The sequence below is a fragment of the Brassica napus genome, chromosome C6 (genome assembly GCF_020379485.1).
Source record: "Brassica napus cultivar Da-Ae chromosome C6, Da-Ae, whole genome shotgun sequence".
Taxonomy (NCBI): Eukaryota; Viridiplantae; Streptophyta; class Magnoliopsida; order Brassicales; family Brassicaceae; genus Brassica; species Brassica napus.
The window spans coordinates 35,379,749-35,402,788 of NC_063449.1; the positions used below are offsets into that span (position 1 = coordinate 35,379,749).

The 23,040-nt window shown below is 32.8% G+C and overlaps 2 protein-coding genes across 3 annotated transcripts; one reads left to right on the plus strand and one right to left on the minus strand.

Annotated features, from left to right (window-relative positions):
- Positions 1 to 1,458: 1,458 nt before the first annotated feature.
- LOC106392148 (hydroxypyruvate reductase) lies at positions 1,459 to 3,563 on the plus strand. The gene is made up of 10 exons (XM_013832927.3): positions 1,459 to 1,633; positions 1,751 to 1,895; positions 2,016 to 2,160; positions 2,246 to 2,373; positions 2,475 to 2,546; positions 2,620 to 2,737; positions 2,816 to 2,913; positions 2,992 to 3,033; positions 3,099 to 3,311; positions 3,379 to 3,563. The coding sequence occupies exons 1-10, from the start codon at positions 1,545 to 1,547 to the stop codon at positions 3,448 to 3,450; spliced, it is 1,122 nt and encodes a 373-aa protein (XP_013688381.1). The 5' UTR covers positions 1,459 to 1,544; the 3' UTR covers positions 3,451 to 3,563.
- Positions 3,478 to 10,539, minus strand: LOC106392147 (receptor protein-tyrosine kinase CEPR2-like). 2 transcript variants are annotated; one of them, XM_013832926.3, is made up of 5 exons: positions 10,234 to 10,539; positions 10,090 to 10,145; positions 4,292 to 6,722; positions 4,016 to 4,224; positions 3,478 to 3,944 (listed from the first exon to the last, which is right to left on the minus strand). In XM_013832926.3, exons 3-5 carry the CDS (start codon positions 6,643 to 6,645, stop codon positions 3,583 to 3,585), a joined length of 2,925 nt encoding a protein of 974 aa, XP_013688380.1. In that variant the 5' UTR covers positions 6,646 to 6,722; positions 10,090 to 10,145; positions 10,234 to 10,539; the 3' UTR covers positions 3,478 to 3,582. The 2 variants fall into 2 exon arrangements, with proteins under 2 accessions (XP_013688380.1, XP_022555053.1); XM_022699332.2 differs by having other exon boundaries at positions 10,090 to 10,159.
- Positions 10,540 to 23,040: the final 12,501 nt, after the last annotated feature.

Sequence of the window (23,040 nt, forward strand, 5' to 3'; positions counted from 1 at the left end):
ATAAATTAGAATACAAATCCTTATGGACAAAAATATAAAACCTTTTAGTTTTGAAAAGCTGCAATAGAAGCTTTAATAAGATAGATATGAAATGTTTTGCAGAGTATTAATCGAATTGGTTTATGTTTTGTTTATGCTGATGACAAAAAATGAAAATGAAATGTTAGGGCTAAATGGTAATAGCTATTTCTGCGAGGAACATAAGAAATTGGAGAAAGAACATAAGAAATTGGGAAAAATCGCATTTTAAACACTAAGAGTGTCACTTTCTAGCATTTTAAACACTGAACTTTTTTGACTAGCACTTTAAACATTCAAAGTGACATTTTTATCATAATAAACCTACAAAGACGTTTTTCTGTTCATAGACGACCGGTACTGTTCATTTTACAGGTCAAAATGATGAAGTGTCGGTTTATTAAAAAAAAACAGAAAAAAAAGAAAAATTCGAATGAAATTGGAAAAAATTGGAAAAAATTCAAAACAAAATTAAAAAATCAAAAAATTCAAAAAATTTTAAATTTAAATTTCAAACTTAAAAATAAAATATTAAAAATTCAAAAATAAGATCTAAAATTAAAATGTCAAATTTAAAAAAGAAAATAAAATTTTAAAAATTCTAAAATAAGAGCTAAAATATGAAAAAAATAATTTGAAATTTTTCTTTATTTATTTGTATTTATATATTTAGAGCATAAGAGTCTTTTGCATCTTTAATGAAATATTTTGGTCATTTTTTTAAAAAAAATTTTTGGGACAAAACTCAAAATAATCTATTTCATAGAATTATTAGCCCTGCGTCTAGCCACCATCAATTAACATGGGTGAAATTGGCGACCCCCGAAATGCTTTCTGCAAAGTGTACTTAGGCGTTAGTCGGGTTATGAAAGGTGTCTGGATATCCAGATTATCAAAAAAAAGATTTTGGTGGTAGCATGTTTTGATATATTGTTTTTGATGGTGGCAAGTTTTGATATCATCATAAATAACAATCACTTTCATTGGATAGAATTTTAAAATCAATATAATTTTTTGATTAAATATTTAAAATTTTAATTTTTAAGTTTGAAGTTTTAATTTTAGATCTTATTTTAGAATTTTTAGAATTTTTAAAATTTTATTTTATTTTTTTAAGTTTGACACTTTAATTTTAGATCTTATTTTTGAATTTTAATTTTTAATTTTATTTTTAAGTTTGAAATTTCAATTTTAATTTTTTTAAATTTTTAGATTTTTTTTTAAATTTTGCTTAGAATTTTCCACGCTTTTTTCCGATTTCATTCGAATTTTTCTATATTTTCTGTTTTCTCTTAAAAAACCTACACGTCATCATTTTGACTTGTAAAATGAACAGTATTGGTCGTTTATGAACAAGAAAACGTCTTTTAGGTTTATTACGATAAAAATGTCACAAAAAAATTTTTAGCTTTTAAAGTACTAGAAAATGACACAGTGTTTAAAATGCGATTTTCCATATGAAATTGTGTAAAGTTCGATTCAAGTAAAACGCATCAACGGTTGCAAATGTGATTCGTGTGACGAAGATGTATAATATCGCCAAGACTGCGTTTCGAAACAAAAACTCCACTGTCGCTTCGCTCTTCCATTCTCACCAGTCTCGCTCAATTTCCAGGTCAAACCAAAACTCATCCTCTGTTTCATATCATTGAACTTCTCAGTCTCGTCGCGTAATTGCTAGATCTGTATCAGGCAAAATTGTATATATATTTTTTCTTCTGTTGTTGGTCAGGCAAAGTAGTAAACTAGTTAAGCCCGAGAGAATGGTTGAGAAAGAAGAAGACAAGAAAGTAACTCGTGTTCTGTTTTGCGGCCCTCACTTACCTGATTCCTACAACTTCACTAGAGATTACTTGCAGCCTTACCCTTTTATTCAGGTTAATTAAAATAAAAAAAAAACTATTTAATTCTTCTACCAATTGCTAAAGTTGTCAACTTTACTCATCCTAGATTAGTTCCTGCTGTGTGTTGAGATGTTATTGTTTTTGTTCATACAGGCAGATGTTGCCCATTTCCGTGATGTTCCTGAGGTTATAAAGAATTATCATATATGTGTGACTTTGTTGATGCAAATGGATTCGTTTGTTATCTCACGTGCCAGCAACATGAAGCTTATTATGCAGTTCGGTGTTGGTCTCGATGGTATCTGATTAAATTTTTCTATGCGTCCAAAGAGCATCCAAAGCTGCGGTTTACTTACCTTTTTAGTGTGGTCTGATTGTAAAAGGTGTTGACATTGATGCTGCTACTAAGAATGGGATCAAGGTCGCTAGAATCCCCAGTGAGGGTACCGGCAACGCAGCCTCTTGTTCTGAAATGGCTATTTATCTCATGCTTGGCCTCCTTAAGAAACAGGTTTTGCTTCATCTGTTTTTCTCTGTGGCTCTATTAGTATAGGCTATACTGTATAATAGCTCTCACTCTCCCAAGTAAATCTATTTTAATTTTTATTGCAGAATGAAATGCAGATGTCTGTGCAAAGCAGACTACTTGGACAGCCAACCGGTGGAACTCTTCTCGGTAAAACTGTGAGTCTCAGTGTCAATATACATCTGCTTTCTATATCTTCAGGTTGTATCTCTTATGAAAGTTTTTGTTAAGGTGTTTATCTTGGGATATGGTAACATTGGAATAGAGCTGGCTAAACGGTTGAAGCCGTTTGGGTCGAGAGTAATAGCTACAAAAAGAAGCTGGCCTGCTTCTGTTATGAACTCAGACTGTATGGTCTCTCTGTTTATTCCTCTGTTTGCCTTGACATGAGGGTTGGTCTAGTAACTTGTTAACTTATGATCTTCAGCCAGTCTAGTTGATGAGAAAGGTAGCCACGAAGACATTTACACATTCGCGAGCAAAGCAGATATAGTAGTTGTGTGCTTGAGGCTGAGCAAAGAAACGGTAAAATCAACTTGTTCTCCTTCATTGTATATGCATTGGTCTGTGTAACTGATATGTTTATACATTGGTGATCTCCAGGCTGAAATCGTGAACAACAAGTTCATATCTTCAATGAAAAAGGTAGACTCTTCCCATTTATACAGAGTTTTGATCGGATTGTGATTGATATCTCTGGTTGTTTTCAGGGTGCTCTTCTTGTAAATATTGCTAGAGGCGGTCTGGTTAACTATGAATCAGCTTACCAGAGTCTGGAGTCCGGTCATCTTGGAGGCCTAGGGACTGACGTGGCGTGGTCTGAGCCGTTTGATCCAAACGATCCGATCTTGAAGTTTAAAAACGTAATCATGACCCCTCATGTCGCTGGAGTTACTGAGTATTCATATAGGTCCATGGCCAAGGTAAACTATCTAAAGAAGATACTTTATTACATTTTGTTACTAAACTCTAACTGTTATAATACAACAGGTGGTCGGAGATGTTGCCTTGCAGTTGCATGAAGGACTTCCTCTCACCGGAATCGAACTTGTTAACAGATGAGATAGCTTTGACAAGAACAAAACCATGTTTAGGTCAATACTTTGTATTTATTTAGCATTGTTCTCTTTCTATTTTACTCTAGAGTTTTGAATACAGAGAAGCTTTTGTGACTAGTCAATTGACTCGGTAAACCTATACTGTAATCTTTCGGGTTCTGTCTAGAGTGTTGGAGACGCATGGATCAGCGTCTTCAAGCTTCCTCACGACCTCCCTCATGTTTGGTCTGAGACTAGGGAGCTTTGTAGTGCAGAGAAGTCCCATTTTCAGAACCTTGATCATACTTTCTTCTACGTGAGAGGACAGAACATGCTTGTCCAATACGTTTCTTGGGTTCCTCCGGTCTTGTTGAATTTTGAATAAGACATAGTCAACAATGTCTTTGCCCTCTCCAAACTCTTCTTCCACTGGCCGAAGACCGGTCGCTAGCTCTAGAAGAACAACGCCGAAGCTGTATACATCACTCTTCTCTGTCGCTTTCAAGGAGTAAGCCAGCTCTGCACTCACCACACCACAAAACAAATCAGTTTAAAAGTAAAAACCAGTTGAAACTGCAATGAACACTCACCTGGAGCCATATAGCCATGAGTCCCAGCAACACAGCTCCATTCATATCCCTTGTCTGCAACTTTTGCAACTCCAAAATCAGCGATTTTCGACTCATAATCCCCGTCAAGTAAAATGTTACTCGACTTTATATCTCTATGAATGATCGGAGGACAACAATCATGATGCAGATATGCAATTCCTTTAGCAGCTCCCACCGCGATTTTGTATCTGCTTTCGACATAATAATAAGTTCTTGAATCCATACTTAGACTAGAGAGTAGAGAACAAACAGTACCTCTTGTGCCAATCCAATTCACCTTTAATAGTCTGGTGAAGAGCTTGATACAAGTTCCCATTCTCCATGAACTCAAACACTAAATATCTAGAACCTCTTCCGACAAGACAAGCGTAGAGCTTCAGCACGTTTCTGTGTCTGATCTTCCCAAGAATCTCCATTTCCGCAACAGAGACCTCTGTTCCATTACCATCTTCTTCTTCTCCTCTCCTCAGCCACTTAACCGCCACTGTACCACCGCCTTTCTTCAAATCAACACGGTACACTTTTCCCGCGCTTCCTGCTCCAATCACGTGACCTTCATCCAATTTACAAATCTCCTCAGCGTCTAGCTCCATTTGATGGAAAGACGCGATCCTCCACTTCGCATCCCCCGCCTTGTTGATATCCCCATTTTCTCTGTCGAACTCGCGTATCTTCACGACTCTGTAACGCAACGCGAAGAGACCAGCCACCAGCACCACCATGGCAACAGCAAGAGCCAAGAACAAGAGCGTTCCATCGACAGAACGCTTCTTGTGCACGTGTTGGTCCCCACTGCATAAGCTCAGAGAAGATTCTTCACTTGTTTTGACGTTTTGGTTATCAACGCAGAGCTTCTCGTTGCGTGAGAACGCGGTGGAACCTCCCACCGCCAAAAGATCCGGTGGTATTCTCCCCGAGAGTTGATTCTCAGACAAGTCTATAAAATTCAGCTTCAGCTTCACTAGAGTCGCAGGGATCTCTCCTGTTAACCCGTTGCCTGAGAGGTCCAAAGAGTTTAAAGAAGCGATCTGATATAAACTCTTTGGAATCTCTCCAGTCAAAGAGTTCTTGGCAAGATTCAGATCGACAAGCCTGACGCATTTTGTCAATCCGACAGGGATGTATCCTGTCAACGAATTGTTTTCAAGATGCAAAGAAGACAACTGTTTCAAGGATCCAAGTTCTGTCGGAATCTCACCGGAAAAACTGTTGTTGCTTAGATAAATCCTCTCTATATTAATCAGTTTTCCAACCTCACGAGGGATCTTCCCGGAAAATCTGTTGTTCTGCAAGATCAGCTGGCTAAGTTCAGTTGAGAGTCCTATCTGAGAAGAGATCTCTCCGGTGAGACGGTTATCGCTGAGATCGATCATCTTAGCAAGGGGGAGAGCCCAGAAGCCTTCGGGAACATGACCAGTAAGAAGATTCTGGTTAATCCTGAGCCTCAAGAGAGATTTGCAGCCAGCGTAGGATGCCGGAATCTCGCCGGAGAATTCATTCCGTAGAGCGAGTAAGAACTGTAGTTTATTGTTTTGGCATAAGAAACGAGGGAATGGACCTGTAAACCTGTTTTCGGATATATCAACTGTCTCCAACGGCGAAAACCGGCCGATGTTTGCTGGGAATTCACCGGAGAAGTTGTTCCTGTAGATTGATAAGGAAGTGAGGAAACGCAATTCTCCGAAACCGGAAGGAAACTCGCCGGTAAAGTTGTTTTGATGGCAGTGGAAGACTCTGAGCTCTTTCAAGTTTCCGAGTTCTCGAGGTAATGGGCCACTCAGCTGGTTCAAAGAAACATCAAGCTCTCGTATATGAGTCAGTTTTCCGATCTCCGGAGGGATTTCACCGGTTAACTTGTTGTCGTATAACTCGATCTTAGTGAGATTTTCCAGCCTTGTGATCGAGGCTGGAAAATCTCCAGAGATGGCGTTCTTGGCAATGTCGAAAGTGTCGAGAGCGTTCAGATCAAAGATGGAGTCTGGAATATGTCCGGTCAAGTTGGATTTAGCTAAGTAGAGCCAAGTGAGTTTCTTCAAACCGCCGATACTCTTGGGAATCGCGCCTTCTACGTAGTTGTTGTTTCCGAGACTGAGTGAAACCAACAGAGTCAGGTTCCCCACCCAGCTCTGAAACTCTCCGGTTAAGAAGTTCACGGAGACGTCGAGGGTCTCTAGGTTTTTCAGAGATGAGAAGTCAGGGATCGCACCGGAGAGGTGATTGGATGTGAGATTGACGACTTTGAGGTTTGTGCAGTTGAGTATCTCCGGCGGGATTGGGCCCGAGATGAGATTGCAGGGGAGGGACAAGGTAGTGAGCTTTGTGAGAGATGAGATAGCCGGAGAAATGGAGCCAGAGAGATTCAGGTTCTCTAGAGAGATACCAGTGACTTCGCCCGAGAGTGGATCGCATCTGACGCCGTGAAACGTGCAGGGCGAATCAGAGGGTTTCCAAGATTGTAGAACGTTGTGAGGATCGTTAAGGCGGTTTTTGAAGCGAAACAGAGCTTGCTTCTCAACTGTCGATTCTGTAATTGGCGGGAAAACTGAGAGGAGAATTGTTGCGGCCACGGTGGCGAGTATGCCACGTCGGTGGTCTGGTCTTCTCGACATTTAGTGTGATATCTAAGGGCAAAACTCACAATTCCCGCAGGTTAGGTAGTCATCATGGTCGATGTACTGGAATTCACCTACAGAAACAAATAAAATAATCAACAAACAAACATATATCATATATGAATACCAAAAACATATCAAAACATTTAGAGAAAAACAATTCACTAGGAAAATATATTAATGTCTGTGGAATTGTGGATGGTCATGTTATTATATATATATATGGTTTTCCAATTGTGATTAGGGTTATTATATTCCATGCATACATACATATATGTATGATATGATCATTAAAAGTATAGGGTTCATGGGATTCTTACCTGGTTTTATGTAACTAATAAAATAAAATCTGTAATGAATTTCTTTAGTTGGGTACTAGACCAAAGAAAATGAAGTTAATGAACAAACGTTTTTTTTTATTAATGGACATATAAAGCTTGCTTGTGTCATAAACATACACAAACTCAATAAGTGAGCTTTAAAGGTACTCATTATAGTGCAGAAAGTTTATTTTCATCTGCTAGATGATTAGGTTAATCATTTGCTTTCAAAGTAAATCAAATGGTTTATCTCTCACTCTCTTCTTTTTTATTTTTTTTCTGATCAACGAAACTATCACTCACTACAAGAAAACGTGAGAGTAACGACTACCATTTACGACTACAAATGTGTAGTCGTAAATTAACTTCTACGTTACGTCTAACTTACGACTATGTTAAAGTCAGTCGTAAGTTAGACGTAATTTTGCTACTAAAAGGTTTAGTCGTAAACTAACTTCGCATTTACGACCACACTTTCAGGTAGTCTTAATGTGGTCGTAAATGTACGACTAAATTACATCGACAAGCTACCATCTGATTAACGACCAATTTACGAGAAACGTAGTTGCACATTCGTGGTTTAGTTATTATCAAACGTAAATATGTTATTTATTATATAATTAATGAAGTTATATATTTATATATATATGTTGATGATCCAAGTTGATTATGATGATCCATTCTATCCTCAGTGGTTTCACGAATTGATACAATGTCCGGTCGGTAAGGTCACCACAGCAACTATGTATTTCACACGAGGCTACACTTTTCACACTTACGAATATAGAAGTCGGCGAACAACAATGAACTATGGAGTATGTGTGAAAGGTGAAACTGATTTCTATGGAATCTTACAAGAGATCATCGAAGTGGAGTTCCCCGGCCTGGTGAAGCTGAAATGCGTTCTCTTCAAATGTGACTGGTTTGACCCACCGTCAATAGAGGTGTTTGGTATAGCAAGTTTGGAGTTGTTGATATAAATGCTACACGGAGGTACAACAAATTTAAACCCTACATATTGGCTTCTCAAGCAGACCAAGTTTGTTTTATTCCATACCCGAGGATCAGACAATCTGGAATATCTTGGTTAGCCGCTATAAAAGTTACACCTCGGGGCCGAGTCTTGACTGTTGAACAACCGCATTTACAAGAAGATGCCGTAAATGAAGTAGAAGTACATGAGCAAGCTACAAATGATATCTTACTTGTTGATCCACACAACCAGGGATATGAAGAACTTCCAGACGATGCAAGAGATGAAGCCAACGAAGATGAATTTGAAGAAAATGATGAAGTCGATGATGTTTCTGATGACGAGTGATCGAGTTTGATTATGTTACAGTGTTTGTGTTTATTATATTATTAAATTTTTTGTATTGCATTACAAATAATATATAACTTATTATCATGTTTGCTCAACTATATATGAACTTAGTTTAAAAAACAATCTTTGTACTTTGGGGTTTAGAAGTGTATAAAACTTATGATGTTTGGGGTTTGGGGTTTCGATTTTAGGGTATAAACACAAAACGAAGCTAATTAGTCGTAAAGTACGACTCAGTTACGACTAATCTTAATTCTTCCCACATTGGTCTCTAATTGGCCGTAAAGGACTTCGTCCCACATTGGTCGTAATTTTAATTCTTCTTTACGACTATTAGTCCTTAATTGGTCGTAAATAAAAAAAAAAATTTAGTCCCTAATTGGTCGTAATATTATTTGGTCCCCCATTGGTCGTAAATTTACGTCTCCTTTACGACCGCTAGTCTCTCATTGGTCGTAATATTACAACTCATTTACGACTAACACCAAAACTCTATATATACTCGGACCTCGCGAAGCCATTTGGTTGCTCATTCCCTTCTCTCTAACAACGACTTCCTTTCTCTCTCAAGGTAAGTTTTTTTTTTTTTTTAGTTTTACGTGGTTAGTTAGGTGATTAGATTAGGTTTGGAATTAGTTTAGGATTGAGTTAGATTATGATGGAATTAGAATAGGTTTAGATTATTTTTATATAAAAAATTTGAATTGTTTATAACCATCTATTTTTTTTTGGTTTTTTCTTCAGATTGACGATATTGCTATGGTTGGCGATAGAAAGAGACATAGGAACCTTGCGCCTAGAAACTCTTACGGGAGTACCTTTCTCGGACAGCCGGATCCATCAGCTTTTACCTCCGGCACATCATCCGACTTCTTCGACGAAATAAACCTTAATGCTTAGTTTTTTTCGGTTTTAATTAATTTGTATTTTGAATGTTTTATATGATGGATATTATTATGTTTACGGATGTTAGATATTTTCTTTTAATTTTATCAAAATTTAAAAAATTAAATCAAACTAAATTTAAATATTTGATTTTAATTAATATATAAAATTCGTAAATAAATACAAGATTCGAAAATAAATAAATAAAGTTGGTCAAATTTACGACCAGTGAACATCTAAAGTCGATGTAAAGTGGTCGTTACCTTATGACTAATAAACATCGACATTAGAGGTAAATTGGTCGTAAGCTTACGACCAGTGTACGACTAATATGCCTAGTCGTAATATTATGACCAATGTGCCTCTAATAAATAATTACGACCAGCTTCTAACGATAGCTTCTAACGATTAATCGATTTTCGAAGTTAATTGGTCGTAATGCCCATATTATGACCAACTAGCTACTAATACTGTAGTCGTTAAGGTCATGTTTTCTTGTAGTGACTCTCTTCTTGATTAATATGTGAAAATACTATAGAAAAAAAGCATTGAACTTTTACTGAAAAAGAAGAAGAGAAGAAATTAAAGAACCCACAATTGAGGACTGAGTATGTTTCAAGAATTAATGATTAAAACTTAAAAAATCAAGAGATCATTTATCATAATTAGTGGATATATAGTAACTATTTTTAAATTACTACAGCTAGTAACTTACACGTTAAAAACTTTTTAGTTACAAGATTTCCAGCTTTTCATAGAATATATCTTTCAATTTTTTACAATATATAAAATAACCACAGAGGCATAGAGATTCAGGGCCATTGAGCTAAGAAAGTGAGAGAAAGGCTTGAAGACTAAAAACGACAACTAAGAAGAGCAGCATATTGAACAAACAATAATAAAGAATGGTACCTGAAATTTATGAAAACAAACCAGAATCTTAGGTTGGAGAATGATCCTTCTTCAGTCTGTTGAAGTTAAACTTGAAAGATGTTCGTTAAAACATAATCAAAAACAAGGTAGAAGGTATTAAGAGGATTTTCGATTTGTTGTTACCTGGAAGAATTATAATAGAAGGTGATTTTCTTTGGCTACTTCCTAGGAAACTCTATGGGGGAAGCAACAAAAAGCAAAAAAAAGTTCTGGTTTTGAGGGGGTTCTTCTAATACACCAGATCAGCTGATTCTCATATAAGTGGAACAAGAAGTTATAAACTATTAATTTATTAGGGTTTCTTTTAAAAACAAAATTGTGAAGAAAACAAATACAGAGAAGGATGTCTTCAAGAAATACGAGAGAAAGATTTTTAAGATGGAGAGAAGAGAGATACAGAAGAAGTTTGTCGTTGAGACATGGAGCCAAAATGTTTAGTCTCAATGCAATCTTAAATCGAGTCTCTCACCTAGGACTAGAAAAAATATCCGTAAATTTTCATTCGATTGTTATTTGTTCCGATTCGAATCGAAAAATCTGGGCATCCGTAATTCTACGAAGTAAAGAAAATACTAATATACAATAGCCGTAAAAAACGAAATAATTCACAAATACTAATATTTTTTAGAAACATATACCTTATATGATCCGTTATATAGATATATATACATATATTTAAAGAATTAGATGTATAAGTTATATAAATATATATTTTATATAAGTTTTGCAGTATTTTTATTTAATAAAATTATTCTATTATTTATTCGAGTTTTAAAAAGAAAATATTTTTTTTTAATTTTTGTAATAAAATATTAATATTTTTTAGTATTTTGGATTATTATTTTTTACAGATCAAATCTAAAATTTTCCGAATATCCAAGATATCGAATATCGGATAGTTACGGATTAAGTCGAATCAGATAATTCATTATTCAGACGAAACTCTTTGGATCACAAATATCTCCATTAACCTAGAAATTCCATTGTTGCCCACTCCAGTTGTCACCATATATTTCAATGTTACTGAAATTAATAAATTTAAAAATAAATAAAAGTAATAGAGATCATTTGATTTTGACATATTGTATGCAAGATGGATTGTATGTGATGATCTTTCGATTTTACAGTTAACGTCGCTTTCAGATAATTATAAAATCCAACGGTGCTGATATAGTTTTTAATATAAACAAAAACAACAGACATTGACATTCGTAAAAGTTGTTTCATCGCTGTAGACATTAATCTTGGGATGATTCAAAGGAAATTTGCCCCTGTAACCATACGAAAAACACAAATACATTATCCAATCAAAAATCCCTTCTCTCTCCTCGTTTTTCTTCGTATCTCTCTCTAACTTCTCACTACAAATCTAATTACCTTTTGTTTTTTGTTATTTGGCAAATAAGCCGATGATTCAATAAAACTCTAATAAAATTTATATAATATACTCTAATAAAACAACAGACATTGACATTCGTAAATAATGTGTTTCTTTAATGAAAACATAGCAACAAATTATTTATTGTTACTTAAGTTAATGCGTAATAAATCGCTGTAGTTGAAAACTTGGAGAAACCAGTGAGAGTTATTTGAGTTGCATTAAAATGAACAACAAATCCAAATAGTTAGGCACATAAAAGGAACAGTGTGCTTTATACTTATCAAAAAAAAAAAAACAGTGTGCTTTATGAAAAATAAATTAAAAGAACATTAAAATGTTGTTGCTGTTATAAGATAAGCATTCAAATGATCATCCAGTTCTTTACCAAACTCAAGCACTATGATCATCCACTTCTTTACCAACTCAAGCACTATGATAATCTACTCATCAAGCACTATGATCATCCACTCATTTACCAAATTAAGCACCATCTTTGTTATTTTATGTATTGTTGTTCACTATAAATACCATCACTTATCTCACTCTTTTGTACACCAAAAAAAAAAAACAAGAACAAGAGTTTATAATCAAAGAATCATTACATTTTCTTCTTCATCCTTATAATAAACTTTCTCCCTTATATTAGTGTTATTTGCTTCTTACTGGTATTAAATTCTACTCTTATTTAAATTTCTCGATAATATAAATTATAAGTTATTTCATAACACGTTATCAGCACGATCGTTCTGCAATTCGGTAAAATTTATTGTATCATATATACTCTGCTATAATGGTCGGTATACCGCCTGTACTATTATTTATATTATGTTATAATGGCCGGAATACCGCCTATATTATTTATTAATATTTTAATTAATTTATTGGTCGGCCGAGCCGCCTTATATTCTATTTATTGTTAACTGGACGGCCGAGCCGCCTTTATTTTCTGTTTGTTGTTAACTGGATGGCCGAGCCGCCTTTATTTTCTGTTTGTTGTTAACTGGTCGGCTGAGCCACCTTATATTTTGTTTATTGCTAATTGATCGGCCGAGCCGCCGTATAATTTATTTATTATTCTGCATTGACCGGCTGAGCCGTCGCATAATTTATTATCATAACAAAAAATATTTATTCACCATAATTTTTATTTTTATCAAAATTTTATGAAATTTAATAGATTTGATTGATCGTTTAATACGATATTTTCAGACTGATTTTTAGTGCACTCGATTTAACCCCAACGGTCACAAAGAAAAAATTTCAAAATTTTTCTTTTTTTCAAGCGGCTATGAACAGTATTTTCATCTATAAATACAACTCATTCTTCACTTCATTCACTCATCCAAAACATTTCATCTCCTCCAAAATTTTCAAATCGCCATATTTCGGTTTTTCAGTCGCAATGAAGATGAGTCGCTTAGCTTTAATTTTATGTGCGATTTATATTTTTTCCGTCTATGTATTTTATTTTTGTTGGAGGAACCACTGATGAATATTTTGGCATTAACATCGCTTTATGTTTGTTTACATTATATTTACTTGTTATTGCTTGTATGATTAATGTAAACGGTTTTTAAATTATGAAGTTCATAATAAATGGTTCATTTTAAAATTGCGAAATTCTACAAAAAATATATATATATATATATATAGTCATTTTAGACGATGATATATATATCAACGGTTGTCTATATGTAAGAATAATAGTTATTTGATGAATTAAATTTTTCTTATTATACTTTAATATGCTTCATGGTTTAATGGTATTAAGGAAACATACTTTATGATTCATGGTCTAACATCATAAAAGAAATTATTTGTAATCGGTTAGTTTTGTAGTCGATTTGTCTTTGGTCTAATATCATAAAAGAATTTGGATTATATGTTGATATTTACTAATGTAATGGCCATGTTTATATGAGCAAAATTTAAAGTTTTCAGGATTGTGTATTCTCTCGGAAAGATATGTACAAGTTATCAGCCAATTCAGAAACGTGAACAGCTGAAACTTTCATCGCCGATATACTTCTGTTTATAAGATAAGTATTTTTATGCTTTATATACAAGTTTAACAAACTTGATTAGATAAATCAATTTGCATGAAGTTGGCAGTGATATTAATTTGTTCATTAAATTGATTGATAGATTAAAATTTGTTAAAAAGCATGAGAATAATAATATAGTCTATATAATAATTACTATGAAAGTTTTATTTATTTTCTAATATAATAAGACACCTTTGTTAATACATATTTATATATATTTGAAATATTTTGATTTTATTACCATTTATATTGAGGATTTTAAGTTTAAAACTTGACTCTAAAATATCCATAAGTTTTGGAGAATAATATATATAAAAAAGGTATTATCACCTGAAGTGATTACCTAAAGCTCATTTTGTATTTTGCATTTAAAGATTACAAGACCTGAAGTCTGTAAATAAAGCCAACTATGTTGGATGTTAAGTTTAAAAGTAAAATTTCTTCAATAAATTTTTTATGATGCATATATATTGAAAAATATCTATTGATAAATCACGTCTAGTTGATTATGATTCATTCTCCTGAAGAGAATATGACATTTATACCCTTTTAGACGTGAGCATTGGTCAAGAAAATGAACATAAAAGTGGTTTTAGACGTAAGCATAAATGAGGTCAAGGTCCAAAGAGTTTCTTTATAGAACTCATACTCTCACTTAAAGTTGAGAAAATAAACATGGTAATAAAGAAAAGAAATTATGAATTCATCTGAAGATGAAAGAAAATTTATTGTGTGTACAATACAAGGTAGTAAAAACTTATAGAATGCTTAAAAAGAGGATCTATATGATGCTCCAGAAGTGTACATAGTATTACTGCACATAAAAATTCAATTTAAAGTTCTTAAGAATGCAATTTAAAGTTCTTAAGGTATTGTATTTTTATAAGTATCAAAAGTTAAAAGGATCTACGAAAAATACATAACCCATGTAGGATATGGTGTTGATTAAGAAAATGAGATACATTCGAGATTGATAAACCTGTAGTATTATCATCTCGAGGGAAGAGTTAAAGAATCTCACTTTTTATGATAAGTCAAACATCCAGAAGATTATGTTTACACTAAAACTAAGATTGATGAATTTTTCTCAAAGTAAATCCATGAGATTTTGAGACACTTATGTTGAGACAATAAGCAAACGAAATGATATATACATTTCAATCAGAAATAATTCTCAAAGCAGTATAAGTATTTTAGAGAAAATATCTACAGCCTCTTATATATTGTACTACACAAAGATTAGTATAATGAAGATAAATGTATAGTAAACTAGAAGTTTACATTTGGCATGAATCAGTTAGACCATTTTGGTTCATTAATAATGCGAATATATAGGTCATATGCATAGTCATATAAGAACCCAAAGATTCTTCCGAATGATTTGACATATGTTGCTTACCCATAAGATAAAAGGGTAATATGGTTTTCACCAGCCAAAATAAGATATTGGCATAAATAACGAAGATGTTAGTGGACTGATCACCCACTATGCATTTTTATAATATTGGTGAATTCACTTCTTAAAGTCTTTAACGACTATAGCACATTCACTGAGATAAGTGCTAAACATTTTGAGCAACACTGGTTCGCATCAAGCCAATAAATATTCACTAGTTCTCCCCATCATTGGTATAGGATCAGAAACCAATCATTTTCATCTAAGAATGTTGGATGTTGCTCCGCCACAGAGCTTCAAATGAAGATGTGTTTTCAAATGAGGTTGGAAATATATGTTGGATATAAATCTCTATTGACACTTAAGAATCCAGAGCCATCCCCGAAAAATATAAGTAAGGCTATACATGAATTCTAAAAGTGAGTTAGTACTTCCAACATAAGGGGGAGAAAATAAACAGCTGGAAAAGAAAATAAGTTGAAATGAATTATCATTGATCCTCGGGCTAAACACAATGTGAAATAGAAGTCCAAAAGATAATTCATTTCAAAACTTACTAAAGCAGTTGCCAGACACGACCCATATAAATATAGTGATCAAGTCACATATACCAGCTGTAAATGCTCAATAAGAATAAATGTTCTACAAGAACAATATCAAACTGCTAGTCACGCCTGCAGCGTGGTAGACAGATTGGTTCCAAAGATAAATCCTCGTAAATGAAAAAGGAGCATATATTGATAATGGTCAAAACGAGGCAATATAGTTTTGTATGATCTCCAGAAGAGAAATTAAACATGACTGACGAAAATTCAGGTACCTGAGACAAATGAAGAGATCTCAATAAGTTATGTCATGTATGAAACAAAATGGAACCGATAAGAAAATTGACGTCGATGATATTATACATGCAAAGTAGCAGTTGATATAATAAATGAGAAAGAGGATCATGAAAGAAAGTCTATTGAAAAGTGTACACAAAGAAATGATTGGCCAAATCAGAAAGATGCAATAGACAAAGATATAAACTTCTTGTGAAATAGAGAAGTATTTGGACCAGTAGTCCATACACTAAAAGGTGTAAAACAAGTGAGATGTAAATGAACCGTTGCACACAAAGAAGATCAATATGAAATTGATTGTGAAGAGACATAATTTCATATGGTAGATGCAACTAGTTTCAAGTTCCTTATAGTCTGGTAATAAAGGAAGAACTTGAATAAAACAATCCACTTGAAAAATGTTAATCCCTGAAAGTATAATCCATGAAGGATTGATGATATCAAAATCATGTTTCCGGGAACTCTGCATATTCGATCGAATTGAAACAAACTATTTTATGGGATATATGAAATATTATAAGGTTAACAAATGTATCCATTTGTATTTATCAAGATATTATAAATCAATAGAATCATGATTTGAATATAATCAAAACTCCTGAAGAGTTATAGAAAAATTATATTTTGGAAGAAAACTCTTGACAATACTATATTGTTTTTATGTATTCTAAACTGGAGATCTAAAACTGAGATGTTATCATAAAGATCCTTAAAGTATTTTATTTAAGAAGCTCGTATATGTTTGGTCCTGAAATACCATACGTAAGAGTGTTATTTAAGAAAATTATTAATCTTTTTCATTACTGAAAGATGTAATTTCATATGAAAAGAAAGAAAATCATAATAGTAACTTCTATAGTTACAAATGAATAATTCGTATGTACGAGACGAATTTCTATACGATTATATGTAAGAAATTTGGTTTGAAATCCAAATAGACCAATAAACTATTGTCTAAGTCAAAAGAGAATTATGGACAAGAAGTCTAAAGGCCCTAGATATCATAATAGAAATGAATAGAGTTTATTCTCTTAAGCTTAATTCTCTGAAGAGAGTTGATTGGAATGCATATCCTGAAGATATTGTTTCCAGGGAAAGAAATATGATAGTAAGTGTGGTTGTACTCTTTTTCCTTATCATGGTTTTTTTTTTATCCCATTGGGTTTTTCCATGACAAGGTTTTAACGAGGCAACAAAGAACATACAAAAGATAGACACCCAAAGAGAATGTTACAATTTGAGAGATGAAAATCTATCATTGTTCTAAAGGTTCTATGACTACTCATTCGAGGGGGAGCTTACGTAGTTGTACTCTTTTTACTTTTACTACGGTTTTTCCCATTGGGTTTTCTATGACTAGGTTTTTAACGAGGCACCACGTAATACAAGATGAATGATCAAGGGGGAGTGTTATAAGATAAGCATTGAAATGATCATCCACTTCTTTACCAAACTCAAGCACTATGATCATCCACTCCTTTACCAACTCAAGCACTATGATCATCTACTCATCAAGCACTATGATCATCCACTCATTTACCAAATTAAGCACCATCTTTGTTATTTTATGTATTGTTGTTCACTATAAATACCATCAATCATCTCACTCTTTTGTACACCAAAAAAAAAACAAGAACAAGAGTTTATAATCAAAGAATCATTACATTTTCTTCTTCCTCCTTATAATAAACTCTCTCCCTTATATTAGTGTTATTTGCTTCCTACGGGTATTAAATTCTACTCTTATTTAAATTTCTCGATAATATAAATTATAAGTTATTTCGTAACAGTTGGGTCGATTACCCTTTTAAGTGAAGTTTGATAAGAATCGTCTAACCTCCTCAAAGTCTTTTTCTTTCTATATCCATCTCTCTAGCTAGCGTTATACCCCTCTTTGATTCGAATCCAATTCTGATTTACCTCCCATTTTGTATCACCCATCTTTTTTTCTTTTTTTGAAACACAACTATCACCCATCTATTCTATTGAAACTAAGAGCATTATTATTGGAGATCTCTCTTGAATCTCTCATTAAGTTTTAATCCATTAAAAAGGAAGTTTTTTGTTTGTTTGTTTGAGAGACTTTAACAATCACGGGAGATTCTAAAACTAGATGTCAAATTGTGAATTGTTCAATTTTATTTATTTTATAAATTTAATTCATCTTAGCTTTATCACTATTTTATAATTAAAATATAGGAATTCTTCTAAAAACACATAAAATTTTCATCACAAAATAGCAAACAATAAAGAAAATGACCAAAATAGCTTCATTAAAATACTAAAATACATTTAATGAATAATAATTTTAACATAAATATTTAATTAGACATTGTTATTTTAAATTTTATACTCTAAATTTTAAATTCTAGACTATAAACTCTAATCCTCAAACCCTAAAAACTCCACCCAAAAAACTAAGAGTTAAATTTTAACTAATTAACCTAACATGTATGTATTTTAAACCCTTAATTAATGTTATTTTAATTATTTTAGGTGCTATTTTATGATAATTTTTTGTGCTATTATATAGTATTTCTCTTAAAAAACTGATACAAAACACATAATCAATGTTGATGCTCTAATAACTGGCCATTATCTTTCTGCTACTTGTCAAAGGTGCTGGCCAAATAAGACATTGTGGAATCACAAATTAAAGAGTTATTGCTCCTCGTGTCATTGTGGAATTATCTATCATGTAACATTTAATCAAAACAATCCTCACGACACTAGACATGCGAGGCCCCCGAATATGAGACCATGTTTTATGCCTTATTTGAAAATCGGAAATATGAGTCTATCCGCGGATCATAACACTCCTTTGAAAATTAGTCTGAACTTCTCTATGAATCTGAGATATTCTCAATGTTTAATAAAAACATTTAATCACAAACTAACATATCCTACAAATAACTTCATTGCATTATAACTAGCTTGATACTTGAAAAAAAAGATAGTCCTTTTATCTTGTCATTATACAAAAACAAACAGTAAGAACGCAACATTTTAGCCTCTAGAGTTTTATATAGTGTATCTTCTTTTTCTTTCTGTTGGTTCTATAATAACTATTTTATACTTACTAATTTTTCTTGTGGCGTCTGGTTAATTTCGGTTAAATGGGAAGATAAACGGATTAAACTATGTGGGAAATGAAATGAGAATCAAAGAAAAACCCCCTTCCCTTAATTTCCACATTGGTTCTTTTCTTTAGTGAAATATATCCAAAGAAAGCCTATGTTTTGTGTATTAGATATTCGTCTGAGTTTACTAAAGTCAATCGATACTTTATAAAAGTTCATGAAACTTCATCTCCTAATCAATTTTCCAATATTGAAGAAGAAAAGAGTCGTGTACCTTATAGACTTTATTGTATTTCTTTTTTCAATATCTTACATACATAACATGTTCCTGTTCCATCAAGTAAAGACATTATTGGAAGGAAAATTTTCAGTAAGTTTGCTGATATTCTATCAAATAAGACACTGAATATATGGGGTTTCAATGAGAAGAAAATAGCTAGCCAAATAGTGATAGTAGGGCCGAGGTTAGATAACAATTTACAATAATGTAAATGTGGTGGGTGTATAATGTCTATAATTCGTAGAGTAGGACCGTCCAACAATGATTACAATATTGATCAGAGGAGAATCTGATAAGATGATCATATCTATCTTCATACCTCTAATAATACAATTTCACTACTATACATCTGTTTACTAGACACAAGATTATGCAACTTCATGGGAAACTGTTGATATTACTATGTGTATAAATTTAGTTATGTAATACTCGTTATAATAAACACCACAAAATGAAACTCCATTTTCAAATAACTAGAATTTATATCATGTAGTTTCTTGCCGCCCTGTTCAAAAATGCGGCTTTCAGAGACCGTTCTTTTGCCAGATATATGTTCGGCGGAGGAAAACCATTGCGATTTTGCTCAAATCAAAGAAAATATAAGTACATAAAAACGTGAAATTGTTGATATTTAGCTTCAAAACGTGTGTTTAACATATGTTTTACTGTTTAGATATTCAATTCAGTTGATTCGGTGATGAAATCAGAGAAAAGTAACTGAAAATCAATGGTTTGCGTGTACTCTTAACGCACAAAAAGTTTAGCTATAGAAAAAAGGGAAATTGCAACGGATGACGTCCAAATAAATTATAATTAACTCAGTGACCAATTGCCCAATTATACCAATACATCTTACGTCTTTTATATAAAAATGCATTTTTACCCTTGTATCCAACCGACGCAATCTGTAAAAAGCAAATAAATATAAATTATTTTTTTATTTACAATAAAAAAGTGAACGTGTCCTTTTTTTTGACACAAATTGTAAATGACAATAATTATGGAAGATGCATTGTGTCCGCCATGGAAATCACCAAATACATTCCCGGCGATGTTTGTGAAGTAGCAGCCCGGTTGTGACGCCTCTGTCAAGGATGGGAGACAAAGGATTCACAGCTTCGGAACTCGAAAGTCGCGACAATCGTAACACCTTTGTGGATAACTTTCTGTTTCAAGATTCAACAGTGAATGAAGACACAATGATTCTTTCATTTCTTTTCCTCCTTCTCGTAATTATTGATTTTCACAATCATGCTTTTGACGCCGTGAATGAACCAAAATTGAAAAAAATGAACATTTTTTTGTTAAATTGTCTTCTATTCTATACATATAGAATAGAAATGTAAAACAATATGTATTATTTTGTTCTATTCATGTTATGCAATGCGATATATTTGTTACATTTCATTTGATGATCAATAAAGAGTGTTCTATTTTGTTAAGAAATAGAATCTGTCATTTTCTTAAGTTCTAAATATCATTACATGTTTTTGAACCTGTAAAAATCGTATTGTATTCTATACTGTATAGTTTAATATTATATAATATAATATAATATAACATAATATTTTGTACTTTTTTAGATTTTGATATTTGGGTTTAGGGTTTAGTGATTATGGTTTAGGGTTTAGTATTTAGTAGGTGAGGAGGTATGTACATTAACTTATTACATGTAATCATAAATATTTCACAATTTGTGTCAATATGTAATATGCTATGTATTTTGTTACATTCTATTTGGATCTAGGGTTTATATTTGAGTTTATGGTTTATATTTTTGGGTTAGGGTTTACTGATTAGGGTTTAGGGTTTAGTATTTAGAATTTAGTAACCTGATCAGTTGAGCGTTAAATGTTATTCACTCAATTATGTTAAAATCAATATTATTCACTTAATTATAGTTGACATTTTATTCATTTCACAAATTATATATAATTAGGGATTTAGGTATAGCATTAGCGGTTGTGGGAGGGTTTAATATGTAGGGGTTTGAGTTCAGGTTGGAATCCTATACTACTTCGACATATGGAATAGAACAAACACAAACTTTCTCTAAAATATATTGTAAAAACATTTATAGATTATATTTGGGTTTATGGTTTACTGATTAGAGTTTAGAATTACTAATTAGGAGTTTAGGTATAGTGTTTAGCGGTCGTGGGAGGGTTTAATATGTAGGGATTAGATGTTAGGTTGAGACCCTATACTACTTCGATAATATAGAATAGAATACACGCAGACTTTATTTTTAAAATATAGTAAAATATTTATTAATTATATTTGGGTTTATAGTTTACTGATTAGGGTTTAGATTTACTAATTAGGGTTTAGGTATAGTATTTAGCGGTTGTGGAAAAGTTTAATATGTAGGGGTGAGAAATCAGGTTGGGATTCTATCCTACTTCTAAATATAGCGATTGGGATTTAGGTTTAGTATCTAGAATGTGAAAGATATATATAGTTGGGGTGAGCATTAAATTTTTCCATGAAATCATAGGCATTTCATTATTTCACAAATATATACTATGTTATTTATTTTGTTCTATTCTATTTGAGTTTAAGATTTATATTTGAGTTTATGGTTTATATTTGAGTTTATGATTTATTGATTAGAGTTTAGAGTTTACTATTTAGGGGTTGGGGTATGGTTGATATAAGGATGACTAAGGTTGGGGTAATATTTAGTATTAGGGTATGTGGGTGAGATTATAATTTTATACTATTTTGGCGACATGGAATAGCACACACAGTTCATATATGTATGGTCAATAAACAGCTGACGTGGATGGTTTGTTCTTTTTTCCTTTGAAATAATTTTTAGGTATACCTACCATATATTATAGAGATACGTGGGTACATAGAACACATCTTTACCGGATAATGTTAAAAAGTAAGGATATAACCGGATGAATTAGAGTGTAAATGATAGTTTTACATTACATCAAAATCATAACCATTTATTTAATTATCATCTCAAAATTGGCTATTCAGAAAATAACCCCAAAAAAAACAATGCAAAATTTTCTTTTTTGCCTCTATCTAATATAAATGAGTAAAATGAATTTTGACGCACTAGAGGAAGCTTAACACATCACCGGATGATAAATCAAAGCTGTATTAACCACCCTGCCATTAAGAATAATTGTACAATTTATTCAAAAAAAATAATAATGATAATTTCACAGTACAGAAAACATAATAAACACAGTATATATAAAAACCGAAAGTTCTAATATTAATTAAATATAATATTTTAAAAAGCCTAAAACAAAATTTTGGTTAATTTTTGTTTAATCTTTGATTAATTAATTGGGCGTTAGGTTCTACCCGATCCAATCGCATCTATAGTGTCCAGCGCAATTCCGACTATGGGCTTGCCGTAACAGTAAAATTGAATCATGGAAAAAAAATACTGATGATTTGGTTAGGAGTGCATTTAATTTAATATCGAAGCGAGAAGAGGGGAGACACGTTTTGAAGATGAGTTTTAGGCGGTGAGTTCAGTGTAACAACGTCCCTTTCGGGACATGCACATGACAAAGATGAGTCTATCACGCGTATGTGTTTTTTTAGTGTTACATGTGAACAGAATCCTCGACCTGTGTCTATGCACGTGTGACATGTTAAGACAAAAAAAATTGTAGCTCTCATCTACCGTAACACGATGTGTTGTCTCTATGACTGGATAAAACTGTTCAACAATTGGAGACTAATGGTAAATTCCACTTTTATGTTTTAGGCAAAATGACCACAAGTACATTTTCAGTAACCTGGTTTTACCAAGTGAATCTTCGGTTAGAAGCGCTTATTTAAACCCTCTTGAAACTGTGGTTTTCAAGATCCCTAGTTCGATTTCCGTTTGGAATAGATGTTGATTTTCTTGGGAGCTCGATCACGAGCTGCCCA